This window comes from Oncorhynchus tshawytscha, linkage group LG18 (genome assembly GCF_018296145.1).
Source record: "Oncorhynchus tshawytscha isolate Ot180627B linkage group LG18, Otsh_v2.0, whole genome shotgun sequence".
Taxonomy (NCBI): Eukaryota; Metazoa; Chordata; class Actinopteri; order Salmoniformes; family Salmonidae; genus Oncorhynchus; species Oncorhynchus tshawytscha.
Genome location: NC_056446.1, coordinates 14,310,706 through 14,335,256, shown reverse-complemented (window position 1 = coordinate 14,335,256; position 24,551 = coordinate 14,310,706). Strand labels below are relative to the sequence as shown.

The 24,551-nt window shown below is 43.3% G+C and overlaps 3 protein-coding genes across 17 annotated transcripts in view; 2 read left to right on the top strand and 1 right to left on the bottom strand.

The window, feature by feature from the left end:
• The window catches only part of ptprk (protein tyrosine phosphatase receptor type K), a 154,134-nt gene extending 146,802 nt beyond the window's left edge, over window positions 1-7,332 (top strand). For all 15 annotated transcript variants that reach the window (XM_042300684.1, XM_042300686.1, XM_042300690.1 and 12 more), the window contains 8 exons: window positions 260-395; window positions 556-705; window positions 984-1,157; window positions 2,786-2,917; window positions 3,043-3,168; window positions 3,304-3,467; window positions 5,313-5,448; window positions 6,091-7,332. In XM_042300684.1, coding sequence (XP_042156618.1) covers window positions 260-395; window positions 556-705; window positions 984-1,157; window positions 2,786-2,917; window positions 3,043-3,168; window positions 3,304-3,467; window positions 5,313-5,448; window positions 6,091-6,144 — 1,072 coding nt within the window. In that variant the 3' untranslated portion in view covers window positions 6,145-7,332. The remainder of the gene's footprint in view (window positions 1-259; window positions 396-555; window positions 706-983; window positions 1,158-2,785; window positions 2,918-3,042; window positions 3,169-3,303; window positions 3,468-5,312; window positions 5,449-6,090) is intronic.
• A 399-nt stretch (window positions 7,333-7,731) lies between these two features.
• themis (thymocyte selection associated) lies at window positions 7,732-12,152 on the top strand. Its single transcript, XM_024377907.2, has 6 exons — window positions 7,732-8,081; window positions 8,491-8,640; window positions 8,922-9,383; window positions 9,938-10,983; window positions 11,123-11,264; window positions 11,721-12,152. Exons 1-6 carry the CDS (start codon window positions 7,982-7,984, stop codon window positions 11,903-11,905), a joined length of 2,085 nt encoding a protein of 694 aa, XP_024233675.1. The 5' UTR covers window positions 7,732-7,981; the 3' UTR covers window positions 11,906-12,152.
• Window positions 12,153-12,205: 53 nt separating this feature from the next.
• LOC112217554 (protein LEG1 homolog) lies at window positions 12,206-14,685 on the bottom strand. The gene is made up of 6 exons (XM_024377908.2): window positions 14,363-14,685; window positions 14,105-14,188; window positions 13,810-13,994; window positions 13,113-13,234; window positions 12,662-12,900; window positions 12,206-12,407 (listed from the first exon to the last, which is right to left on the bottom strand). Exons 1-6 carry the CDS (start codon window positions 14,655-14,657, stop codon window positions 12,241-12,243), a joined length of 1,092 nt encoding a protein of 363 aa, XP_024233676.1. The 5' UTR covers window positions 14,658-14,685; the 3' UTR covers window positions 12,206-12,240.
• Between the last annotated feature and the right edge of the window lie 9,866 nt (window positions 14,686-24,551).

Sequence of the window (24,551 nt, the reverse complement as noted above, 5' to 3'; positions counted from 1 at the left end):
TATGACTACGAAATGAGTGCACCTGAACTATCTAGCACGCTTCAATGTCAGCCACTGCTAAGCTAGCTAAGATATCCCCTTGGCAGGATGTGATTGTTGTGGATTTTGATGCACACACTTGTAAATGTAGTCTCGTGCACAAGGTATCACATTGTTGTGTGTACTGCACAACGGCTGGATATGTAGGCCATTGCAGAGCGGTGCTACGCAGCCCCGTGCTCACCTCCCTGTCCTCTCGCTGCCCTCTCACCTTGGTCAGCGCCGGAGCCGGACGCACAGGCTGCTACATCGTCATCGACATCATGCTGGACATGGCGGAGAGGGAGGGCGTGGTGGACATCTACAACTGCGTGAAGGCCCTGCGCTCCAGACGCATCAACATGGTACAGACTGAGGTGACTACTAGATCCACCCCCACCGCCACACCTCGCCAATTAACATTAACACCATTCGCCATTTCTGTCCGTCTGTTCATTTCATGCTACTGTATGCATGGACTGTCTGGAGACGCAGTGCCTTCCCTTTGCTGAGTGTGTGTCTGTGGTCCGGCCACAGGAGCAGTACATCTTTATCCATGACGCCATCCTAGAGGCCTGTCTGTGTGGCGAGACGGCCATCCCCGCCTGCGAGTACAAAGCAGCTCACTATGACATGATCAGGATAGACTCACAGAGCAACTCCTCACACCTCAAAGACGAATTCCAGGTACTGGAAGCCTTTCTGGAGCCCTTTCATATTTATGGTGGCACACTCCGTGTTTCAATCCTCAGTCTTTTATAGCCTGGCGTTAATCGTGTGTCGTGCAACACTAAAAGACAACAATAAAAATATGGAAATAGATCATGGGTGCATCTCAAACGACACTCTATTCCCTTTGAGTGCATTACTTGGAATAGGGTGCCATTTGAAATACATCCCACGTCTTCTAACAAACGATGTTCCCTGTCATTTTTGGGCTTTCATGTTATTTGTGTTGTTTGCAGACCCTGAACTCGGTGACCCCTCAGCCACAGCCAGAGGACTGCAGCATCGCCCTGCTGCCCAGGAACCACGAGAAGAACCGCTTCATGGACATGCTGCCTCCAGACCGCTGTCTGCCCTTCCTGATCACCATCGATGGGGAGAGCAGCAACTACATCAACGCTGCCCTCATGGATGTAAGTGTCCTCTCCTCTCGTGCACACGTAAACACACACACACACACAGTATACACATGCACGTACGCACGCAAACACATATGCGAGCACGCACAAATACACAGACACGCACACATACACACTCCCTCGGCTTTACTAAGTGCACTGGACGTTATCTGAATGTGTAGTAGAGACCGAAAGCTAGAGACAAATCCAGGTGTATACTTCTGTTTTGTGTACTCTTTTGGAAAATGTAGGACTGATATTCATTGTATTTTTAACGTGTGCTCAACAGTTTCTGTTCTTTTTGGGCAATCCTTCATTTATTTTCTCATAGAGCAAGTAGTGATGTTGACGAAAATGAAAAGATTTGCTCAAATTAATTGCATTTTTTTTTGAGAACGTTTTGGTCATCTATCTTTTCAACGTCTATCTTTTCAACGTTTCAATGTCATTTGTTGACGTTATTCTTCAAGATGGCTATTGAAGTGGTCCTAAATTACACTTAAGCTTTTAAACATTTTGGGTTAAAACATTTTTTTTTAAAGTCCCCCAAAAAGTTTGACCCGTTTGATAAAAGAGCGAGGTAAGAGAAACAGGTGCAGTGTATAACCACGTTATTTTATTATTAGTTCTACCAATAATCCAGTTGGTAACTACTACTACAGTATCCACATAATACAACAGACTGCCTCACTATTTCACCTCTTGGATCAGGATTCTTTAAGGTTGATCTCAGGATCTGTGCCCGAAAATGAATCCATCTCCTGGGAGCCATCTTGTCATAGCTGCGTAATTGAGAAAAGGGTCAGAAGCCAACGTGTAGCTATAGCCTTTTTTGGGGGCAATATATTGCATATAGCAAAGAGAATGTGGTTGGTGACTGTACTAAACATGACCCTGCTCTTTGTATAAAATACAGTGTATTTTATACAAAGAGGTTGAATTCAAATCCTCTTCTCAGTCCTTGCAAGAATTCCAAAGGACCCTGAAACAGAACTCTCAAAAGAGACTCTTGCTAAATACTCTGAATGAGAGAAACCGGGGTGAATAAATAATAAAACTATGGATTGACACATAGATCCTGGGAGATGACCTAGATCCTGGGAGTATTGACATAGATCCTGGGAGTATTGACATAGATCCTGGGAGATGACCTAGATCCTGGGAGATGGTATTTCATGTGCACAGAGAAGCAGAACTTTGCTAGATTATGATCTTTTTCATTTGGAGGGTAATGTTAAATCACTTCCTCGTACGCTTCACAAACTTCTGGACTTTTTCTAACCAAGCCGTCAGAAGAATACCAGGTAATTTCTGAACTTTTCACTTCTGAATAATTCAAATGCTTCTAACTATACTGGATTTGTTTCATGGCTTAATTAAGGCGTATGTCAGCAGAACATCATTTAATGTTACTATTGCTAGAAGCATGCCCACCACATGGATTGCCCTGGTTTAAAAATAAAATAAAAAAAACACTTGTCATTCAAACATCAGAAATGTCTCCACATTCCTTGCATGTTCATATATGCACACATTGTTCACTCTGACAGGGATCATATCTTCAGTATGTGTTCTCTGTAAATGTCTGCAGACTCAGTGCTGTGAGATGTTACATGGTTCCTTGTTGACTTTCTCCACCGCAGAGCTACAGACAGCCAGCAGCCTTCATCGTGACCCAGCACCCTCTGCCCAACACGGTCAAAGACTTCTGGAGGCTGGTGTACGACTACGGCTGCACGTCCCTGGTCATGCTCAATGAGATTGACCTAGCGCAGGTAATACCTGACCACTTCCCCCTCCTGCGTTCACTGCCGTGGACCCTGGTTCCAAATGGCATTATTGTGCATTGAGCGAAGGTAGGCTACACGTCATTGCTAAGGTTGTTGTTGTTGTCAATCAGGGCTGTCCTCAGTACTGGCCTGAAGAGGGGATGCTTCGCTACGGTCCTGTCCAAGTTGAATGTATGTCCTGCTCCATGGATTGTGACGTCATCAGCCGTCTCTTCAGAATATGTAACCTCACCAGAGTAAGTGCTCCACTATCTTGTTTTTTTTAGTCTCTGCCATCGAGGTTGATGGTTTGATTCTTAAAATGTTATGACGTTCAGAGTTGGAGCCAAAATGGCTGCCGTTGATTATGTATGTTTCTGTGGTCCGCACAGCCTCAAGAGGGCTACCTGATGGTGAGGCAGTTCCAGTACCTGGGCTGGGCCGCCCACAGAGAAGTGCCAGCGTCCAAGCGCTCCTTCCTTAAGCTCATACTGCAGGTGGACAAGTGGCAGGAGGAGTGTGAGGAGGGAGAGGGACGCACCATCATCCACTGCCTGTGAGTGTACACACAAACACACACACCCTCCACCACCACTACCGCCACTACCACTCACACACAAACACCTCCGACATATACAGTGCCTTGCGAAAGTATTCGGCCCCCTTGAACTTTGCGACCTTTTGCCACATTTCAGGCTTCAAACATAAAGATATAGAACTGTATTTTTTTGTGAAGAATCAACAACAAGTGGGACACAATCATGAAGTGGAACGACATTTATTGGATATTTCAAACTTTTTTAACAAATCAAAAACTGAAAAATTGGGCGTGCAAAATTATTCAGCCCCCTTAAGTTAATACTTTGTAGCGCCACCTTTTGCTGCGATTACAGCTGTAAGTCGCTTGGGGTATGTCTCTATCAGTTTTGCACATCGAGAGACTGACATTTTTTCCCATTCCTCCTTGCAAAACAGCTCGAGCTCAGTGAGGTTGGATGGAGAGCATTTGTGAACAGCAGTTTTCAGTTCTTTCCACAGATTCTCGATTGGATTCAGGTCTGGACTTTGACTTGGCCATTCTAACACCTGGATATGTTTATTTTTGAACCATTCCATTGTAGATTTTGCTTTATGTTTTGGATCATTGTCTTGTTGGAAGACAAATCTCCGTCCCAGTCTCAGGTCTTTTGCAGACTCCATCAGGTTTTCTTCCAGAATGGTCCTGTATTTGGCCCCATCCATCTTCCCATCAATTTTAACCATCTTCCCTGTCCCTGCTGAAGAAAAGCAGGCCCAAACCATGATGCTGCCACCACCATGTTTGACAGTGGGGATGATGTGTTCAGGGTGATGAGCTGTGTTGCTTTTACGCCAAACATAACGTTTTGCATTGTTGCCAAAAAGTTAAATTTTGGTTTCATCTGACCAGAGCACCTTCTTCCACATGTTTGGTGTGTCTCCCAGGTGGCTTGTGGCAAACTTTAAACAACACTTTTTATGGATATCTTTAAGAAATGGCTTTCTTCTTGCCACTCTTCCATAAAGGCCAGATTTGTGCAATATACGACTGATTATTGTCCTATGGACAGAGTCTCCCACCTCAGCTGTAGATCTCTGCAGTTCATCCAGAGTGATCATGGGCCTCTTGGCTGCATCTCTGATCAGTCTTCTCCTTGTATGAGCTGAAAGTTTAGAGGGACGGCCAGGTCTTGGTAGATTTGCAGTGGTCTGATACTCTTTCCATTTCAATATTATCGCTTGCACAGTGCTCCTTGGGATGTTTAAAGCTTGGGAAATCTTTTTGTATCCAAATCCGGCTTTAAACTTCTTCACAACAGTATCTCAGACCTGCCTGGTGTGTTCCTTGTTCTTCATGATGCTCTCTGTGCTTTTAACGGACCTCTGAGACTATCACAGTGCAGGTGCATTTATACGGAGACTTGATTACACACAGGTGGATTGTATTTATCATCATTAGTCATTTAGGTCAACATTGGATCATTCAGAGATCCTCACTGAACTTCTGGAGAGAGTTTGCTGCACTGAAAGTAAAGGGGCTGAATAATTTTGCACGCCCAATTTTTCAGTTTTTGATTTGTTAAAAAAGTTTGAAATATCCAATAAATGTCGTTCCACTTCATGATTGTGTCCCACTTGTTTTTGATTCTTCACAAAAAAATACAGTTTTATATCTTTATGTTTGAAGCCTGAAATGTGGCAAAAGGTCGCAAAGTTCAAGGGGGCCGAATACTTTCGCAAGGCACTGTATACAAATAAAAATCCCATCATCTCTCTCCTATCTGCACCCACCTCTTGTATTTGCCAAGTTTGGCAGTTGTGTAGAATAGCATTAGTCACCCAACCAACCTCCCGTTACCACCCTTGTGTTCCTGTGCTGTAGGAACGGAGGCGGCCGCAGCGGCATGTTCTGTGCTATCAGCATCGTGTGTGAGATGATCAAGAGGCAGAATGTGGTGGACGTGTTCCACGCCGTCAAGAGCCTGAGGAACAGCAAGCCCAACATGGTGGACAGCCCGGTAAGACAGGCCAGCAGCTGACTCCAGTTCAGTCAATCTGAGTTTCCCCAACAGACTCATCTCTGACTCATATAGTGCCAGTATATTAGCGTAGGCCTACGCCACCTCTCATTTCTGGTGATATTCACTTCTGATATTTTCTGGAGAAATTTGGAACGAAGCCGGCCAATAATATGAAGGTATTAGAGAACAGATAGGAACACCTCATGTTAGATTTGTTTTGCAGATGGTTTGGGAACAAATTATAACCAGGTGATATTGACAAAAATATAGAACAATGATCATGTTATGGACCATGGACAAATTAACAAAAGAGTCTGTCGAGATGATGAAATAAACTGTTGTGGGTAAACATGAGAGACACCTCGGCACATCCTTTACAGGAAGATGTAAAGGATGCCTATGCATATGTCTGCAGCCCTGTGTCAATGTTACCTGTTAGCTCCTCAATTCACTGCCAGAGAATAGTTAGAAATAACATATTTGTATGTTAAGAATTGAATACTCCATTCAGTAGTGATTCATCTTGTTATCACCATGTTATTAGTCTATTGTTCATCCTATACGGTTGTACTATAGCATTGTGTTTATCGTGTTTTAGCACCACAACGGTTCACACAGGATGTGTTTTCATCTGAACAGGAGCAGTATCGTTTCTGCTACGACCTTGCTCTGGAGTTCATCGAGACATCTTAGCCAAGAAGACGGGACGAAACAGAACATCCGGAACTTGGTGACCATTCCAACACTACAGATCCTTTGGAGGTGGGCATCGTTGACTAAGCCTATACAGACTGCTATAGATGTTTTTTGGGATTTTTTTCTTGTTGTTGAAAACTCTTTAATGTTTCTAATTGTACTGGGAGTATGATGTGAGTGGTTTGTAAATGTCTCCATTGTACTTCGCCGTGTTCAGTGCCAGAGAGACAAGTGTCGGCCACTAGGCCACATTTGCTTCAATGTCTTTCGCAGATTTAGTTATTTTTTACGTGCAGCCATTGTTAAAAAAAAAAAAAAAAAAAAAAAGGTAACACTAATGCCATGGTGTTGCATGCTAAAAACGTTTATTTTAAATTTTAAATTTTTTATATTAGCAGCATTATTGTCAACGAACAATATATATCTATATATAGAAGTCGATCACACATGTGAAAGGAGAAAATACAGCGCTCTATAAGTGCTGACACGTGACGTTGGCTTGGTAATGTTTGTATCGTGGACTGATGGCTGACTCATCTTGTTTTTATTTTGTAGCAAATCTTAAATCATAAGCCAAAGACTTATGTAAATATGTCTATATGGATAAAGCACATTGTTTGTATCTATCGTTTACTTTACATTCCTTTTTGAAGGCTCAAAACAATCATCTTCATTCCATGTTTACCTATGCCTTTAAACTGTAAACATTTAATGTCGTTTTTTTTTTTTTTTTTTTTTAAGTATTAAGGTAAATTTCAGTAGTAGTATCTTATTTTCAATGTTTTCTTATCTTCTGTGTGATGTTGCAGTGGGTTAATTTGTGTAAAACATGCTTGTGAATTCTACCCATGCAGATAGAATATCAGAAGGGCAAGTGACAACCACAAAAGAGCTCTATTTTTTTCCTGATGATCTCCTAACCTGTATTGGTATTTTGGAAAAACAAAAGAGAAATAAAATGAATTATAAATCAGTATTAGATACAGCTTGCTGAGATGTAAGCCAACACAGCAGAGGCATGTGTTGGGGCAGCCATACTGATTTGGGACATGAGTGGACCTCCTGGAGAAAAGGAAACAAGTCATTATCGTGTGGAGTTTAGTCATGTTTCATTTATTATTATTATTTTTGTCTGTAACTGTTGGCTTATTGGCTGTAATAAAACATTTAAATATTTGAATAAAATGTCATTGTGTAAGACATCATTAGTGTCATCACAGGGGAGTATGTTTGGTTTAGTCATATGTATCATACATAACTGTTCAGAAACTACGCACCTAATGATTATTTTAATCTGGTCACTAGATAATAGATAAAAACAGATATTTTTTGTCTGGAGACGTGCTGTTTTTTGTTTGTTTTTTGGGTCAGTTCCCCTTTAATCCAGTGCCTGCAGAAGTGCAAGTCACTACAGACTTACAAGTGGCCTTTTTCTGATTTTATGTTAATCATCGTTATTGTGACTAACATATTGTTGTTCTGTGGCATTGGTCTCCGGCTGGATTCCCAGTGATACAACCTAGCTACTTAGTGAGTTGTGGTTAGTTAGCTACCTCTGGTTTCCGGAGGCAGAGTGAGGGCTCCTGTAAACCTCTGCTGTTGCACGAGTGACTCATACGTGGATGCTTTTTCTTTCGGTGTCACTGATTCGCGTTGTTCACTGTGCCTGACTATGCCACTGAAAGAGAGCCTTAATACTGAAGGATGAGCCCTGGCACACGGGTTACTTGGTATTAATACACCGCTGGTCAACTTGTTGACTGACCCATGTTGAAGGTGGCGTCTCCTCTCTAGGTTTCCTTGGGTACACTTGTCCGGATCACCCAGAGATCAAATGAAAAGGATGGCTATGACACTGGATGAGTTCACCCGCTCGGTGGATGCCAAGTCTCTCCCTAGAGTACTGCAGATGCAATCTGGATATTATTTCCAAGGTAAGACTGAAGACATCATATTAGCCCCAACTTTACTCACTGGACTGGCATTCTGGAATAACAAATGATGTCGTGTGAATGCAAGTTAAGATTAACGGCTCACAGTGTATGAAGTATTTTAACATGCAAATGATATAAACAAAAGGTATTTCACGTTACAAAATTCAACAAACTGTTGACGAAACTATTATCGGGGCAAATTGTGTGGGAACACTTTGTGCTAACTTTCATGAATACGCCTTTATAAATGTGTATGCATGAATTATTAATGCTTATTTATGATAGTTATTAAATGTTACTGCCCTTTACTTACTTGGATCCATTACACCACAAGGAGAATAGACATTCGACTGTTCTTAGAGCCATCCAGTGCCACTACACTAGATCCATTGAAATGACTTTCTACCAGGTTCTGTGTATGAGCTGTATGGAAGAGAGGGGAGTTTCTCCTGCGGAGAGCTCCTGAATATCATTGGGATCAGTGTCACCAGACTCATCGTGGAGCTTCAGTCTGAGGGATCCAAATCCATAACAGTCGATCTATCGCTTGACTACCCAGGTGGGCCCGAAACATCCAAACTGTACCTTGAATATGAAATCTAATTGTTTTGTCATCAAATGTGTCCCTTTATAAAGCATTGTAATATAGATTGATATATTCTGATTTTAATTTCTTAATAAATGGCTTAATTATTGGCCTTTACCATGTATTGCAGTTTACAGTATGTCAATGTCCAAACCCCTCTCTCAGGTAAGAAAGGGACCTTACCAACATGTGGTTTTGTGCATTGTACCAATAAATATAATTTCATATATTGCTTTGCCTGCCTGTACTGTCAGGCCTTTTCAGGATCGTGGCCGACAAGAGGCCATACACCAGTATACAGGAGATTGTTGACTCGGTGCGTATCAGCCCTGAGTGCCTGGGCCAACCAGAGTTCTACTGCCCTGAGAAGCTACAGCTTCCTGAGGGGACCATCCAGGCAGAGGAGAGCTTCAGACTCACTGCTATTAGGACAGAGCACGGAGACAGCCATGTTGACTGTGAGGTCACGCGGAAAGACTCCAAGCACATCTTCACTGTGAAGCTCTCGCACACTGGGGAGTTCTATGAGTGTGCCGACGACCAGTTCTACACCCTCGGGGAGCTGGTGGAATGGAAAATGCACAAAGGAAGGAAAAGGACGGTGACTTGGGCCAAGTCTTTGCCGTCAAAGGAGAAGTGCGTGTCTGAGTTGCCAGAGGACTACAGCGGAGAGTTGGTTCTCACACCTGTCTACGAGCTTCAGACGGTATCCAAGTGTGAGTCTCAAACGGACCATTAATATTTTCACTTTACATCAAAGTTATGTGGAATGACAAAGGCTTTAATCTCCTGATTTAAAAAAATTCAAAATTAAAAGTCGCAAAATGTTTTTCATGTTTTAATTGCGTTTTTCCTCATCTCAATGTTGGTTTTCAAGTTAAAGGGGAAACACTGCAATCTTGACAACTAATGTTCATGAAAGCTACACTGGTCTTAGGTTGTTTCAGAAGCACAGACACAAAAGTCGTCAATGTTTTGATGTGTAGTCATCATGCTGTTCAGGCAATCACGATGCATTGCTACTTTTTAGAAAATGCACAACAGAAAACTTTATTCAAAGCTGCAGTTAAACGGATTTACTAATGTCAAACCTTTGGCGATCAATTCAATGACTTACAAAATATGTATATACGCTGCATTATGTATATATTGTTGGAAAAACATTTGAATCAGTCAATCTTGTTGAAACATTTCTTACAGAAAAGTAGCCTGCCTATCATAGCTTGTGCTTGCATACTAAACAAAAATAATACATTTTTTTTGTTCACAGTTGGGAAGAATGTTGTTTTCATCCCATCCACCCTGGATGTTGAGGTTTTGGACGTTACAGAGGAGTGTGACGGTGCCTGTTTCATGCAGCCTCTGTCCTTCCGTGATGTCTTTGCCAAGCCCATCGAGTTCTTCCCCTTCAAAGCAGAAGTCATCGAGCCACCATCACAAGTTCAGGAGGAATTGGGTTTCCTGAAATCCTCTAAGCAGGTCATTGTCCACAGTGCCTACCAGGCGAAGAGAATCCTAGCATCTGAGATTCGCAGCGAGGCCCAGAGACGCTTCCTCATCCCAGTGTCTTACAATGGCAGGTTCAAGCGCAGGCCCCGGACATTTCCCACAGCGTATGATCTGGAGGTGGCCAAGAGTAACATGGAGCAGCTGCACGTAGTGGCCACCAGGGCCTTTGAGACCCACTACGAAGGGCTGTCCTCGGTGCTGGTGGGAGACCAGTACCTGGTACACAAGATGGAGACAAGCGAGGTGATCTACGGAGACAAGAGGAAGACGGTGGAGGCCCTGGCCTGTGAGAAGATGGTGGGGAAGAAGTACGAGGCCGTGCTGATCCCCATGTGTCTGGACGGGGGTTTTGTGGAGGTGGTCCACGACAAGAAGCAGTACATGCTCTCAGACCTCTGCCACAGGTTCTCCCTGCCCTTCAACGTCAAGGTGTCCATGAGGGACCTCTCAGTGAAGGAGGACCTCTTGGCTGGGGCCGCGGGGCTGCAGCTGGAGGAGGAGATCACTGACCCCTACCTTATTGTCTCCACCCTGGACCTGGCCCAGTGTTGGGAGGTGCCTGTCAACCGCACCAAGATGGCCCTACAGCTTCTGGAGCGGTGGAATGGCCCAAAGCTGACCCAGGGCGAGGCCGTCCGCTCACCTGTAGAGGAGATAGGAGAGGACTGCTACTTCACCCTGAGGAGGTATGTCAATGCCAGCGTGCTGCCTCCCCCTCGACCACCCAAGAGACACCAAAAGCACTCAGAAGATACAGTGAAACTGCCGCCTCCCAGGCCGAAGAAGCTAGATCCCCCCTCTCCAAAGGTGAGTCGATCATCCGTTGTATTTTATGCCTTAATAAACAATAACAGCAACAATAGCTATCAGATGTATTTTAGCGAAAAGTTCTATTCAATCGATTACAGTACTAATTATTTGTGTGGTCTGTGTTATTATATTGAAGAGCCCACATGCAGCCAATAAAGCCGAACAAGCAGTGCCTACCTCTAGAACATCAAGCTGTGCAGAACAGAACACCCCTCCACCAAGAAATGAAACTTCCAAAACAAGTCTGGTCACAGTGACTGATTCAGGCCCACAAAAAGGTTTGTCTATGTTTCTATATTCTATCAGAATACTTTTGTTGAATATTCAACATGCTTGAAGGATAGTTGTGAGTAGAATTGCAGCAGACTCATTTTGCTACTTAACTTAATTGTCAGCTGACAATATAAATACATTCTAGATTTTGGAAAGCAACCGATAACTAATATTATAAACTGGGTGGTTCGAGCCCTGAATGCTGATTGGCTAACAGCCATGGCATATCAGACCATATACTGTACCATAGGTATGACCAAAAAAATCATTTTGACTGGTCTAATTACATTGGTAACCAGTTTGTAATAGCAGTAAGGCACGTCGTGCCTAAGAAACAGCCCTCATCCATGGTATATTAGCCATATACCACACCTTCTCTGACCTTATTGCTTAATCAATCTCTATGTCAAAAGCTTGACTTTGATTCTCATTGCCTTGTTGTGTTTGTGTCCTCTCCTCAGCCACCGGTGAAGAAAACAGTCCTCGGCACAAGACAATTAAACAGGATGATGATGACACTAAAGATTATGAACACATTGACGAGGATGAACTTGCCAGCATCAGGAGAAAATTGAACGAACTAAGTATTCACGGCAAGAGAAAAACAATAAACACATATGCCATGCAGACTGCGAAACAGGTTTAGGAAATAAGAGAATCAATGGATATCTTTAGGATGGAATAGAATCAATGGATATGATGAATATCTGATACATATCCGAGCTTAAAGTTTGAGTGTGAAGATCAATGAACATTTTGGCATGTGAGAGATAATGTTCAAATTTCAAGCAACATTTATGTATCTTTGTTATTATGCACTTTATACACTGAGCCACTCTTCCATGTAAATGTATTATTATAGGCATACAATAAATACATTGTTTGTGCATTAATCAACAAGGACTTTTGTCTACTGTGGAAAAGGAATGATGGCAAACACAGGAAGTGTAAATAGCACTGTGTGAGTTTTATTCATTGGACTTATGTGCTGAGGCCCGAGCAGCTGCGGGTCATCTCTGTCAGAATGGAGACGAAGGTGGAAACAGCGAATTTAGGGTCCAGGATCAGGTTCTGTAGGAGCTCCCGGCCTTTCTCCCGAGCCTTGTCAGAGCACATGGCTGAGCGCCACATCTTAACCGGAGAGCCCACTGTCACAAGGTGAACAACAACTGGTTAAGAAAATGTGATCAAGTAACCTGATGCAACTGAATTGGTACTGTAGATCTCTCAATTTCAATACACTTCATACATGTCACCACTAGAGGGAGACTATAGACTTCATTTTCTCACTGACTGGTGTCTGTCATCTCAATTTCACTCTGAAATGTTCCTCTACTTTTCATACAAAGAATGATCAAATATATTTTTTTAACATCCATCTCGGGGGACTAAAAGTACTCACAAAGAATTGTGTTCATCCTGTTCATCCAATCAAAGATATAGAGGGTGTGGTTCTCCTCTGTGCTTAAGTCAGCTATGTTAGGAGCGCTATCCCCCTCCTGAAGCACTCTGCTGGGCAGAGGTCCCATGAAAAGCACAGAGTTATTCAGGCTGGACTGGAAGTACGCGGCTGCCACGTAATCTGCAGCGTTCAACCAGCTTTTGGCGAATGCAACCTCTGGGCTGGAATAGTAGCTCATCCTGTAACAAAGGTCAAAGGTGTGATTACAAGGACTAAATTGGGACTCAAAAGACAGAATCAATAATCGTTTTTGTAAATAATAATCAATAATCAAGGTAAAAGCTGATTGAAGGACAGAGTCCTATATTTAATTGAAACTCAACATTGTGTCAAGAGTACCAAAAATGAAGTCAAATTGTGATGACCTGTACCACTTAATGTTTCTACTCACTTTGCCTTGCAGCTGGATGAGGCAGTATTCAAAGAGAGCGATTCACCTGCCCAAAAGGCACCTAGAATCTGGTCCCTTTTCTCAAAGTCAGAAATCTCAGATGCGCTAACATCTTTCAGAGTCTAGAATGGAAAGGTGGCATATTATAAACCAAGAACAACAAATAATTCTATACATTCACCAATGGGTCACATATATTAACAGTGACTTAAGGGCTCGATTCAATCAGATCCGCATAGTGGTTGTTTTGGCGGTATCGGAGGTGGAACTGCGGTGCAGCTGTCAGATCCACAAGTGGCTCCTTGTTATACTTAAGGCGGACATTGCTATTTACAAATTTGAACACTGGAATGTGAGACCTAATCTACACCTTGATTAGAGTGATAGAAGTCATTATTTCGTTGAATGATTGTTCAATTTAAGCGTAATTGTTTCTACACGGCCTACATCTTGGCGTTCTGAAAGCCAGTTGGACGGGTGTGGCTTCACGATCACAAGAGCAGCTGCTCACCAATCTGACAACTCCAACATAGTTCCACTTCTGACAACAGCCAAAACATCCACTATACATACGGGTGTCTGCTATTGATCTGATTGAGTCTAGGCCTCACTCAACTAAATTAACAAACCGGTTTTATCTCCTAGGGCAAGAAGGAAAATGCTTCCCATGGGGAAGGAGGTTCATTGAATAGCTTACCTGGAAGAATTCTTCCCATTTGGCCATGAGGTCTGGGTACTTAGCAGAGCAGTCTGTGTACGAGGTGCAGGAGTCTTCAGCTGCCTCAGCTGGTGCCTGTACCTGGACCTGAATGAGACCATCTCCAATCAGGCCTTTCTGCACAGCAGCCAGGAACGGGATCACTGAGAGGTAGTAGTTCACACCTGGGGAGGGAGAGAAGGAGCGAGAGAGCGAGAGTTTACTAATGGTCTGTTATTGAAGTGTAGGGCTACACACATGGCCTCCATGGTTGAATGTGTGTCACAGTGCTTACATGCCCACCAGCTATTAGTGGAAATGCACATGGGATCTCCTTCCTGTCCACATGTTGTAGCGCCAGTGGGGTCAACCAAACGCCCTACGGGAACAGAAGCGCATTCAGTCATATCTCTTCCCCCATGAAATCCTTTGATAAACCATCTGATCGAGACAACTGAGAAACGTAGTCAACATTATTGGGTATTACAGTTATCACAAAAACAATGTGCATATATTCGACTCCCCAAACCTACCTAATGAAGGCCTGACATACCTGATCTGAGTTTCCAGGCCAGCTGCAGAGGCAGGCCCCACAACGGGCTGGCACTGTCATTGGTTCCCATGGAGGCCATATACTTGTCAGTGGAGCCCACCAGTATCCTATACAGACTCATCCTCTGCAGGGAATTCCAGGGGTTGATCGTGACCACATTGTCCGCCTGAGGCAGGTCCGACAGCTGGCTGGGTGCCTGGTCCCAGAGGATGGGGAGGCCATTTTCAGTGAGCACTGCTGCGTTGGCCCACAGGGCAACTAGCTGAAGCAGGGAGAGGGTCCAGACACACTGCATGCTGACTACACCTGGGTAAGTAACAGTTCCCCCTTTTTGTACTGGAGTGGTCAGTGCACTTTGGCCTCACAACATCGCATGATAGAGAAGGGGTATCGGGGGGGGTAAATCCACTTATCATGCCGTTTTTTGTCCACTCAGCACTTTTGAAGAGCCATTGGACAAGGGTCAGAGAAACACCCAAAACAATTATGTCAGCACTCAGCAAACATGATCCATAGGGAAGGCAAAGGCTTCAGACATTGATCAGTGATTTCATCATCGAAAAGAGCATGTCTATTCTCGCGTCATTCCTGTTTGTTGATGCTTATCTATGTTTACTTTACAATGTTTTCCTGAGTCAAACTCTGTCCTGCATGTGGTCTCGGGGTTCCCAGAGTTTGCTGCTGTTATATGTGTGTGCAGCATAAACTTACAGTTTATGTAACCATGCATGACCCTTAAACATAGGCATAGAAAACTTAACTTAAAAGGGAAACTAACGGTTATATAAAGCAAATCGGTGTAGATTGATCAAGTTTTTGATTGACCATCGAACACGTACAGTGGGGCAAAAAAGTAGTCAGTCACCAATTGAGCAAGTTCTCCAACTTAAAAAGATGAGAGAGGCCTGTAATTTTCATCATAGGTACACTTCAACTATGACAGACAATTAGAAAAAAAAACCAGAAAGTCACATTGTAGGAATATTTATGAATTTATTTGCAAATTATGGTGGAAAATAAGTATTTGGTCACCTACAAACAAGCAAGATGTCTGGCTCTCACAGACCTGTAACTTCTTCTTTAAGAGGCTCCTCTGTCCTCCACTCGTTACCTGTATTAATGGCACCTGTTTGAACTTGTTATCAGTATAAAAGTCACCTGTCCACAACCTCAAACAGTCACACTCCAAACTCCACTATGGCCAAGACCAAAGAGCTGTCAAAGGACACCAGAAACAAAATTGTAGACCTGCACCAGGCTGGGAAGACTGAATCTGCAATAGGTAAGCAGCTTGGTTTGAAGAAATCAACTGTGGGAGCAATTATTAGGAAAGGGAAGACATACAAGACCACTGATAATCTCCCTCGATCTGGGGCTCCACGCAAGATCTCACCCCGTGGGGTCAAAATGATCACAAGAACGGTGAGCAAAAATCCCAGAACCACATGGGGGGACCTAGTGAATGACCTGCAGAGAGCTGGGACCAAAGTAACAAAGCCTACCATCGGTAACACACTACGCCGCCAGGGACTCAAATCCTGCAGTGCCAGACGTGTCCCCCTGCTTAAGCCAGTACATGTCCAGGCCCGTCTGAAGTTTGCAAGAGAGCATTTGGATGATCCAGAAGAAGATTGGGAGAATGTCATATGGTCAGATGAAACCAAAATATAACTTTTTGGTAAAAACTCAACTCGTCGTGTTTGGAGGACAAAGAATGCTGAGTTGCATCCAAAGAACACCATACCTACTGTGAAGCATGGGGTTGGAAACATCATGCTTTGGTGCTGTTTTTCTGCAAAGGGACCAGGACGACTGATCCGTGTAAAGGAAAGAATGAATGGGGCCATGTATCGTGAGATTTTGAGTGAAAAACTCCTTCCATCAGCAAATGCATTGAAGATGAAACGTGGCTGGGTCTTTCAGCATGACAATGATCCCAAACACACCGCCCAGGCAACAAAGGAGTGGCTTCGTAAGTAGCATTTCAAGGTCCTGGAGTGGCCTAGCCAGTCTCCAGATCTCAACCCCATAGAAAATCTTTGGAGGGAGTTGGAAGTCTGTGTTGCCCAGCAACAGCCCCAAAACATCACTGATCTAGAGGAGATCTGCATGGAGGAATGGGCCAAAATACCAGCAACAGTGTGTGAAAATCTTGTGAAGACTTACAGAAAACGTTTGACCTCTGTCATTGCCAACAAAGGGTATATAACAAAGTATTGAGATAAACTTTTGTTATTGACCAAATACTTATTTTCCACCATAATTTGCAAATAAATTCATTAAAAATCCTGCAATGTGATTTTCTGGATTTTTTTTTCTTATTTTGTCTGTTATAGTTGAAGTGTACCTATGATGAAAATTACAGGCCTCTCTAATATTTTTAAGTGGGAGAACTTGCACAATTGGTGGCTGACTAAATACTTTTTTGCACCACTGTATAACTTTATTTATTCAGTGACGCAATAAACCAAATTGTTGTCCAACTGAGGCAGGTCTGGCAGCTGGCTGGGTGCCTGGTCCCAGAGTATGGGGAGGCCATTTTCAGTGAGCACTGCTGCGTTGGCCCACAGGGCAACTAGCTGAAGCAGGGAGAGGGTCCAGACACACTGCATGCTGACTACACCTGGATAAGTAACAGTTCCCCCTTTTCGTACTGGAGTGGCCAGTGCACTGGCATCACAAAGTCACGTGATAGAGAAGGGGTATCGGGGGGGGGGTAAATCCACTGTAAAAATGACCTCTTATAATGCAGTTTTTTTGTCCATTCAACACTTTTGAAGAGCCATTGGACAGAATTGAGAGAAATAACCAATACTCATAGACGGACAGTTACATCAGCCATCAGCAAACATGGTCTATAGAGATGGCTTCAGGCATTGATCAGTGATGTCATCATTCTAGAATAGCATGTCTATACATCTCCACAAAAGAACTCTGGAGCTCTGTCAGAGTGCCCATCGGTTTCTTGGTCACCTCACCTCACCTCACCTCACTGACCAAGACCCTTCTCCACCGATTGCTCAGTTTGGCCGGGTGGCCAGCTCTACGAAGTGTCTTGGCGGTTCCAAACTTCTTCCATTCAACCCTTGTGTGGTGTTCATGTTTTTGTTATTCACCCAATGTATGCGGTGGACCCACAACATTGTTGGGTTTTAAAACAATACAGCCATAACAATTTACTTGAAAATACTTCATACTTAGATGTTGACTGAAATATATTACAAGCAACATCATACATGGTTAATATTTGCTTTATACCTCTGCAACATCCTATTTGTCACTAAAAGCTGTTCATTTTTTTTGATAATGTTATTTTTGGAAACAAAAATCTATTATTTTCAAGACATGGGTAACAATACAACAAATATTGTTGTTTAACTCAAATATACTAATTGATAACCAATATCAATTGAAAACATATTTTTGGAGATGTCTTTTTTTGAACTTGTGTTGTTATGTCACACATGCAAAAACATATGGAAGTGTCTGCTCTACTCAAAAAATCACAGTGTTACCGCAAAAATGGAAGAGGAAAGTGGAAGTGGAATGGGGAGAAAGTGAGGAACTTGTCTGTCGGCCCTACATTAAAGACCATAATTGGTTAAAGAAAATTGTGATAAATAAAAAAGTATACCAGTTTCATTTAAGGACCAAAGAATTGACAGCTGTGCAAAATATAGATTGCAAAATAGTTGGGAAGAGATTTTTGATGTACCGATTCCATGGCACATGGTTTATGAACTGACATGTAAAGTCATAGTCAAACGATCAATAATATAATATTACTTTTAGCAAAAATTGTATTTTCAATCTGTAGAAACAATGAGAATTGATAGGTTCAGAACTTTTATGAAACATTACAGCACAGTTCAAAAATATATGGCAAATAGAAATCTAATATGGATGGTGTTTAGAGGTAGTTTTAATGTGTGTGTGTGTGTTGCAAATGTATTTCTTGCACATGATGCATGTGCACTGTCTTCCTGTCCTTCATAGGTCCTTCACAGCACTTTTTCTTGTTGCTACCAGCTGCAATCTAGAATGATGAAAACACTTAGTTCAGGAATTTTACCAAAATCTCACTCACATGTATAGTTACAGCAGGCCAAAGTAGGTGAGTCAGACACACACACACATGCAACAACATCACTCACACTTACTTCCGGTATTGGGGTTATTGGTTCTGTGGGTCAGGTGGATGGGGCACCAGCATCCTCCTCCTGAATCTTCCTCACGATGGCTGCAGAAGCTGGGGTCCTTGGGATATGCGTCTTCCTCCTGGATTTGAGGTCTTACCAATGCTGAGAAAGAACTGTCTCTTCTGGAGCTTCCCTCTGTTCCAATCTGGATTCAACACCATCCAGATGACAAACACGTTGTACCCCGAGATGTCCAAGATATGGAAGAATATCACAAGTGGCCAGCGTAGGGTTCTTCTTCTGCAGCTGTAGCCAGTCACCAGCTTGTCTAAATTGTCCACCCCCCCTCCCCCTATTGCGACATTGAAATCCATTAAGATTTCTGTTTTTTTGATGTTCCTGGCCACAGATTCTCCCATCCCTATGCAATGTACTCATGAGTACCAGATTTTGGAATGTTGTTGGCACGTAGGACACTCGGGACGTGTCGGCCGTGAACACAAACTTAGAGGAATTGATAGGCCTGTTCCGTGTATTCAACAGCTGAGGTGGGAGCTCTGGCTTGTTTTTTCATACTGTTCCTACCATCGTCAGCTTCCTCTTGAGGAGCTCCTGTCCAAGCTTGTGTGATGTAAAAAAGTTATCGCATGAGATGCTGTGACACGTCCAGGACAACCCACATCTCTTGGTTCTTCTCAGAGGCTCCTCCATCTGGCTTCCCCGTATACAATTGCAAGTTCCATGCATATGATGAAGCAGCATCACAGGCAGCGCAGATCTTGATTCCATATTTTGCGAGTTTAGACCGTATGTACTGCCTGAAGGGGCAGCGGCCCCTAAATGGCATAAGCTGGTCATCAACAGTAACGTTGTAAAACAGGGTCCACCCACTTGTCCCTCACTGACCTGATTGCAGCTAGCTTGTCTCTCTGCCGCTGAGCTGGTCTGGTGTCTCGGTTATCGAAGCGGATAATCCTGGAAATAATGTGAACGTTTTCCAGAGACATAGTTACACAAAAGTAATTTGCCAGTTTCTGCATCCCACAGGGATTCTATGGATTCCCTGTTAGATCTGAAAACACCAGCAAAGATAAGAACCGCAAAGTATGCATGTAAATGAGTTCCATCTCCTTCTATCTCTCTCCAAAAACACACCTTCCCTCCAAAGTAGAGCAGTCCAGAATGATTTTTTGGATGGTGTCTGGGATGAACAGTTCAAAATAAGACTTTATGTCCTGCATATGAGCGTCACATTGGTATGATTGATTCAGGAGACAGGCGCAGGAATGCGTAAAAGTTTTTTTGTTCAGCCCAAATTAAGGCGTGCCGTGTAAAGGCACAATGATTACCAGTCCAGTAATCATCTGTGCAATCCACAAGGTCACGAAAGCCCAAAATACACAGCACAGGTACTCACACGCACCAACGGACATTGTAACAAGACTCGACAGCATTATGGTGAACAAAGGGCACATATATACAAATACAATCAGTGCGAATAGGGTCCAGGTATGCGTAATGAAAGTTCCAGAGGGATCTGTGACAATGAGTAACCGCCATCCGAGTCAGGCCTGTTTGCATCCTAATTACATTGGCAGCCATGCGGGGTGGCTCATTCTTTGAACAAGAAGACCATTCAATTTCACAATTTTTTGACATCCATATTCTTCCTCCTGCAAACTACTGATGAGCTGGTTGCTGACGGGCTGGTCCTGGGGCTGGCTAATCTCAGGCTGGCTGAGGGTCAATCTCATCCTCTTCTTCCAACTCACTGTCAGACTCCGAATTGACAGACACATGATCCTCATATTTGGAAAATTCTTCATCTTCCAAAGTGGAAGACGCTCCTTCCACACTAGCTTCTCTCTCTGCAAAAAAAATGATTTCTAAGGCCCCCTGAGCAGAGATTATTTTTGTCATACTGGTTAATTGTGGTAAGTAGCCACATATGCAAAGCTATTTATTTGTTGTATCCCTCCTCCAATTAGCACCTGGCCGAGGTAGAGTGTGGGAAAATACTGCATTTTTTTTTTTTTTTTACAATATATCAAAATAATGTATAGAAATGATGTATTGTTATAACATTGTGCAGGTTCCAGCAAAACATTGTGTAGTTTCACACACTAAAAAGGGCAAAGAGCGCTAGAAAAGCGGGAGACAGGCAGACAGACAGGTTCTTGGTGCTATGTTGAAGCAGTAGGCCCAGGGTGGAGGAACACAGAGTGAAGGAACACACAAAATCTTTTTGTTTCAGTTTTATTTGTTTTCACCTACACACACACTTTCCCACACTTTTACCCACGGGTCCAGTGGACCCAAACACCAGATGTAATATAAATGTGTAGGGGTTGTACACAGTGGGCACTCAATGAAAATGTGTTCTTTTACTTGTTCTTCACAGAAAATGAGCCAAGGCCAATGAGTCTCAGGTTGGAAGAATAATTCATTGTATCATTTTTATTTTTGTAAACACTGAAAATGGGTCGCACAGACCTGAACACCACACAAGGGTTAAGAATGATTGAGGCTACTGTGTTCTTCAATGCTGCAGACATTTTTTGGTACCCTTCCCTAGATCTGTGCCTCAACACAATCCTGTCTCGGAGCTCTACGTATCTAAAAAAGGTATTTCTGTTTTTTATTTTTACTCAATTTGCCAACATTTCTAAAAAAAAAAATTTTTTCTCTTTGTCATTATGGGGTATTTTGTGTAGATTGCTGATGAAAAAATTATTTAATCAATTTTAGAATAAGGCTGTTAATGTAATTTTTGGGGGAAAAAGTCAAGGGGTCTGAGTACTTCCGAATGTACTGTACTCCCCTGTGATTCCTGTTTGTTAATGCTTATTACACTAAGATTGTGCTGGAGGGCATGGCTGCCATCTTATCGGCTCTTAACCAACAATGCTATTTTAAAAAAAAAATGTGCATTGTTCGTGACGGCCTACAGGGAGGAGGTGAGGGCCCTCGGAGTGTGGTGTCAGGAAAATAACCTCACACTCAACGTCAACAAAACTAAGGAGATGATTGTGGACTTCAGGAAACAGCAGAGGGAACACCCCCCTATCCACATCGATGGAACAGTAGTGGAGAGGGTAGCAAGTTTTAAGTTCCTCGGCATACACATCACAGACAAACTGAATTGGTCCACCCACACGGACAGCACCGTGAAGAAGGCGCAGCAGCGCCTCTTCAACCTCAGGAGGCTGAAGAAATTCGGCTTGTCACCAAAAGCACTCACAAACTTCTACAGATGCACAATCGAGAGCATCCTGGCGGGCTGTATCACCGCCTGGTACAGTAACTGCTTCGCCCACAACCGTAAGGCTCTCCAGAGTGGCTGCTGCCAACACACTGACTCAACTCCAGCCACTTTAATAATGGGAATTGATGGGAAATTATGTAAAATATATCACTAGCCACTTTAAACAATGCTACCTAATATAATGTTTACATACCCTACATTATTCATCTCATATGTATACACTGTACTCTATATCATCTACTGCATCTTTATGTAATACATGTATCACTAGTCACTTTAACTATGCCACTTTGTTTACATACTCATCTCATAAGTATATACTGTACTCGATACCATCTACTGCATCTTGCCTATGCCGCTCTGTACCATCACTCATTCATATATCTTTATGTACATATTCTTTATCCCCTTACACTTGTGTGTATAAGACAGTAGTTTTGGAATTGTTAGTTAGATTACTTGTTGGTTATTACTGCATTGTCGGAACTAGAAGCACAAGCATTTCGCTACACTCGCATTAACATCTGCTAACCATGTGTATGTGACAAATATAATTTGATTTGATTTTTGATTTGATTTGATTAGACTTGTTCTGTGCATAATGTTGCTGCTACTGTCTTTAATGACCAAAAAGAGCTTCTGGACTTCAGAACTGGGATTACTCTCCACAAATTGGAGGAGGAGTTCTTCTTCAATGAGTCGGACGCGAAATAAATGGGACGAACTGAAAGTATGTATATCCTACCAACGGGACATTAAAAACTGTAATATCTTATGTTTCACCGAGTCGTGGCTGAACGACGACATTAAGAACATACAGTTCAGCTGGCGGGTTACAAACTCAATAGGCAGGACAGAACAGCAGCCTCTGGTAAGACACGGGGCGGGGGCCTATGCACATTTGTAAACAATAGTTGGTGTACGATATCTAAGGGAGTCTCAGGGTTTTTCTCACCTGAGGTAGAGTATCTCATGATAAGCTGTAGACAACACTATTTACCTAGAGAGTTTTCATCTGTATTTTTCGTAGCTGTCTACATACCACAGCAGACCGAGGCTGGCACTAAAACCGCACTCAATGAGCTCTATTCTGACCATAAGCAAACAGGAAAACGCTCGTCCAGAGGCGGCGCTACTACTGGCCGGGGACTTTAATGCAGGGAAACTTAAATCAATTTTACCAAATTTCTATCAGCATGTTAAATGTGCGACCAGAGGGAAAAACATTCTAGACCACCTTTACTCCACACACAGAGATACGTACAAAGCTCGCCCTCGCCCTCCATTTGGTAAATCTGACCATAATTCTATCCTCCTGATTCCTGCTTAAAAGCAAAGATTTAAGCAGGAAGAACCAGTGACTCTGTCTATTAAAAATTGGTCAGACGAAGCAGATGCTAAGCTACAGGACTGTTTTGCCAGCACAAATGGCATTGAGGAGTACACCACATCAGTCATTGGCTTCATCAATAAGTGCATCGAGGACGCCGTCCCCACAGTGACTGTAAGTACATACCCCAACCAGAAGCCATGGATTACAGACAACATTTGCACTGAGCTAAAGGGTAGAGCTGCCACTTTCAAGGAGCGGGACTCTAACCCGGAAGCATATAAGAAATCCCGCTATGCCCGCCGACGAACCATCAAACAGAAAAAGAGTCAATACAGGCCTTAGATCGAATCGTACTATACCGGCTCCGACGCTCATTGGCTGTGGCAGGCCTTGTAAACTAAATAACTTCAAGGCACGTAAAAATGAAACATGCATGAGAGCATCAGCTGTTCCTGACGATTGTGTGATCACCCTCTCCGCAACCGATGGAAGTAAGACCTTTAAACAGGTCAACAGTCACAAGGCCGCAGGGCCAGACGGATTACCAGGACATGTACTGGGAGCACGAGCTGACCAACTGGCAAGTATCTTCACTGACATTTTCAACCTCTCCCTGTCTGAGTCAGTAATACCAACATGTTTCAAGCAGACCACCATAGTCCCTGTGCCCAAGAACACTAAGGTAACCTGCCTAAATGACTACCGACCCGTAGCACTCACGTCTGTAGCTATGAAAGGCTGGTCATGGCTCACATCAACACCATTATCCCAGAAACCCTAGACCCACTCCAATTTGCATATTGCACCAACAGATCCACAGATGATGCAATCTCTATTGCACTCCACACTGCCCTTTCCCACCTGGAAAAAAGGAACACCTATGTGAGAATGCTATTCATTGACTATAGTTCAGCGTTCAACACCATAGTGCCATCCAAGCTCATAGATCCTGGACTTCCTGACGGGTCGCTCCCAGGTGGTAAGGATAGGTAACAACACATCCGCCACACTGATCCTCAACAATGGGGCAACTCGGTGGTGTGTGCTCAGTCCCCTCCTGTACTCCCTGTTCACTCATGACTGCACGGCCAGGCACAACTCTAACACCATCAAGTTTGCTGATGAACCAACAGTGGTAGGCCTGATCACTGACAACAATGAGACAGCCTGTAGGGAGGAGCTCAGAGACCTGACCATGTGGTGCAAGGACAACAACCTCTCCCTCAACGTGATCAAGACAAATGAGATTATTGTGGACTACAGGAAAAGGAGGACCGAGCATGCCCCCATTCTCATCAACGGGGCTGTAGTGGAGCAGATTGAGAGCTCCAAGTTCCTTGGCGTCCACATCACCAACAAGCTAACATGGTCCAAGCACACCAAGACAGTCGTGAAGAGGGCACGACAAAACCTACTCCCCCTCAGGAGTCTGAAAAGATTTGACATGGGTCC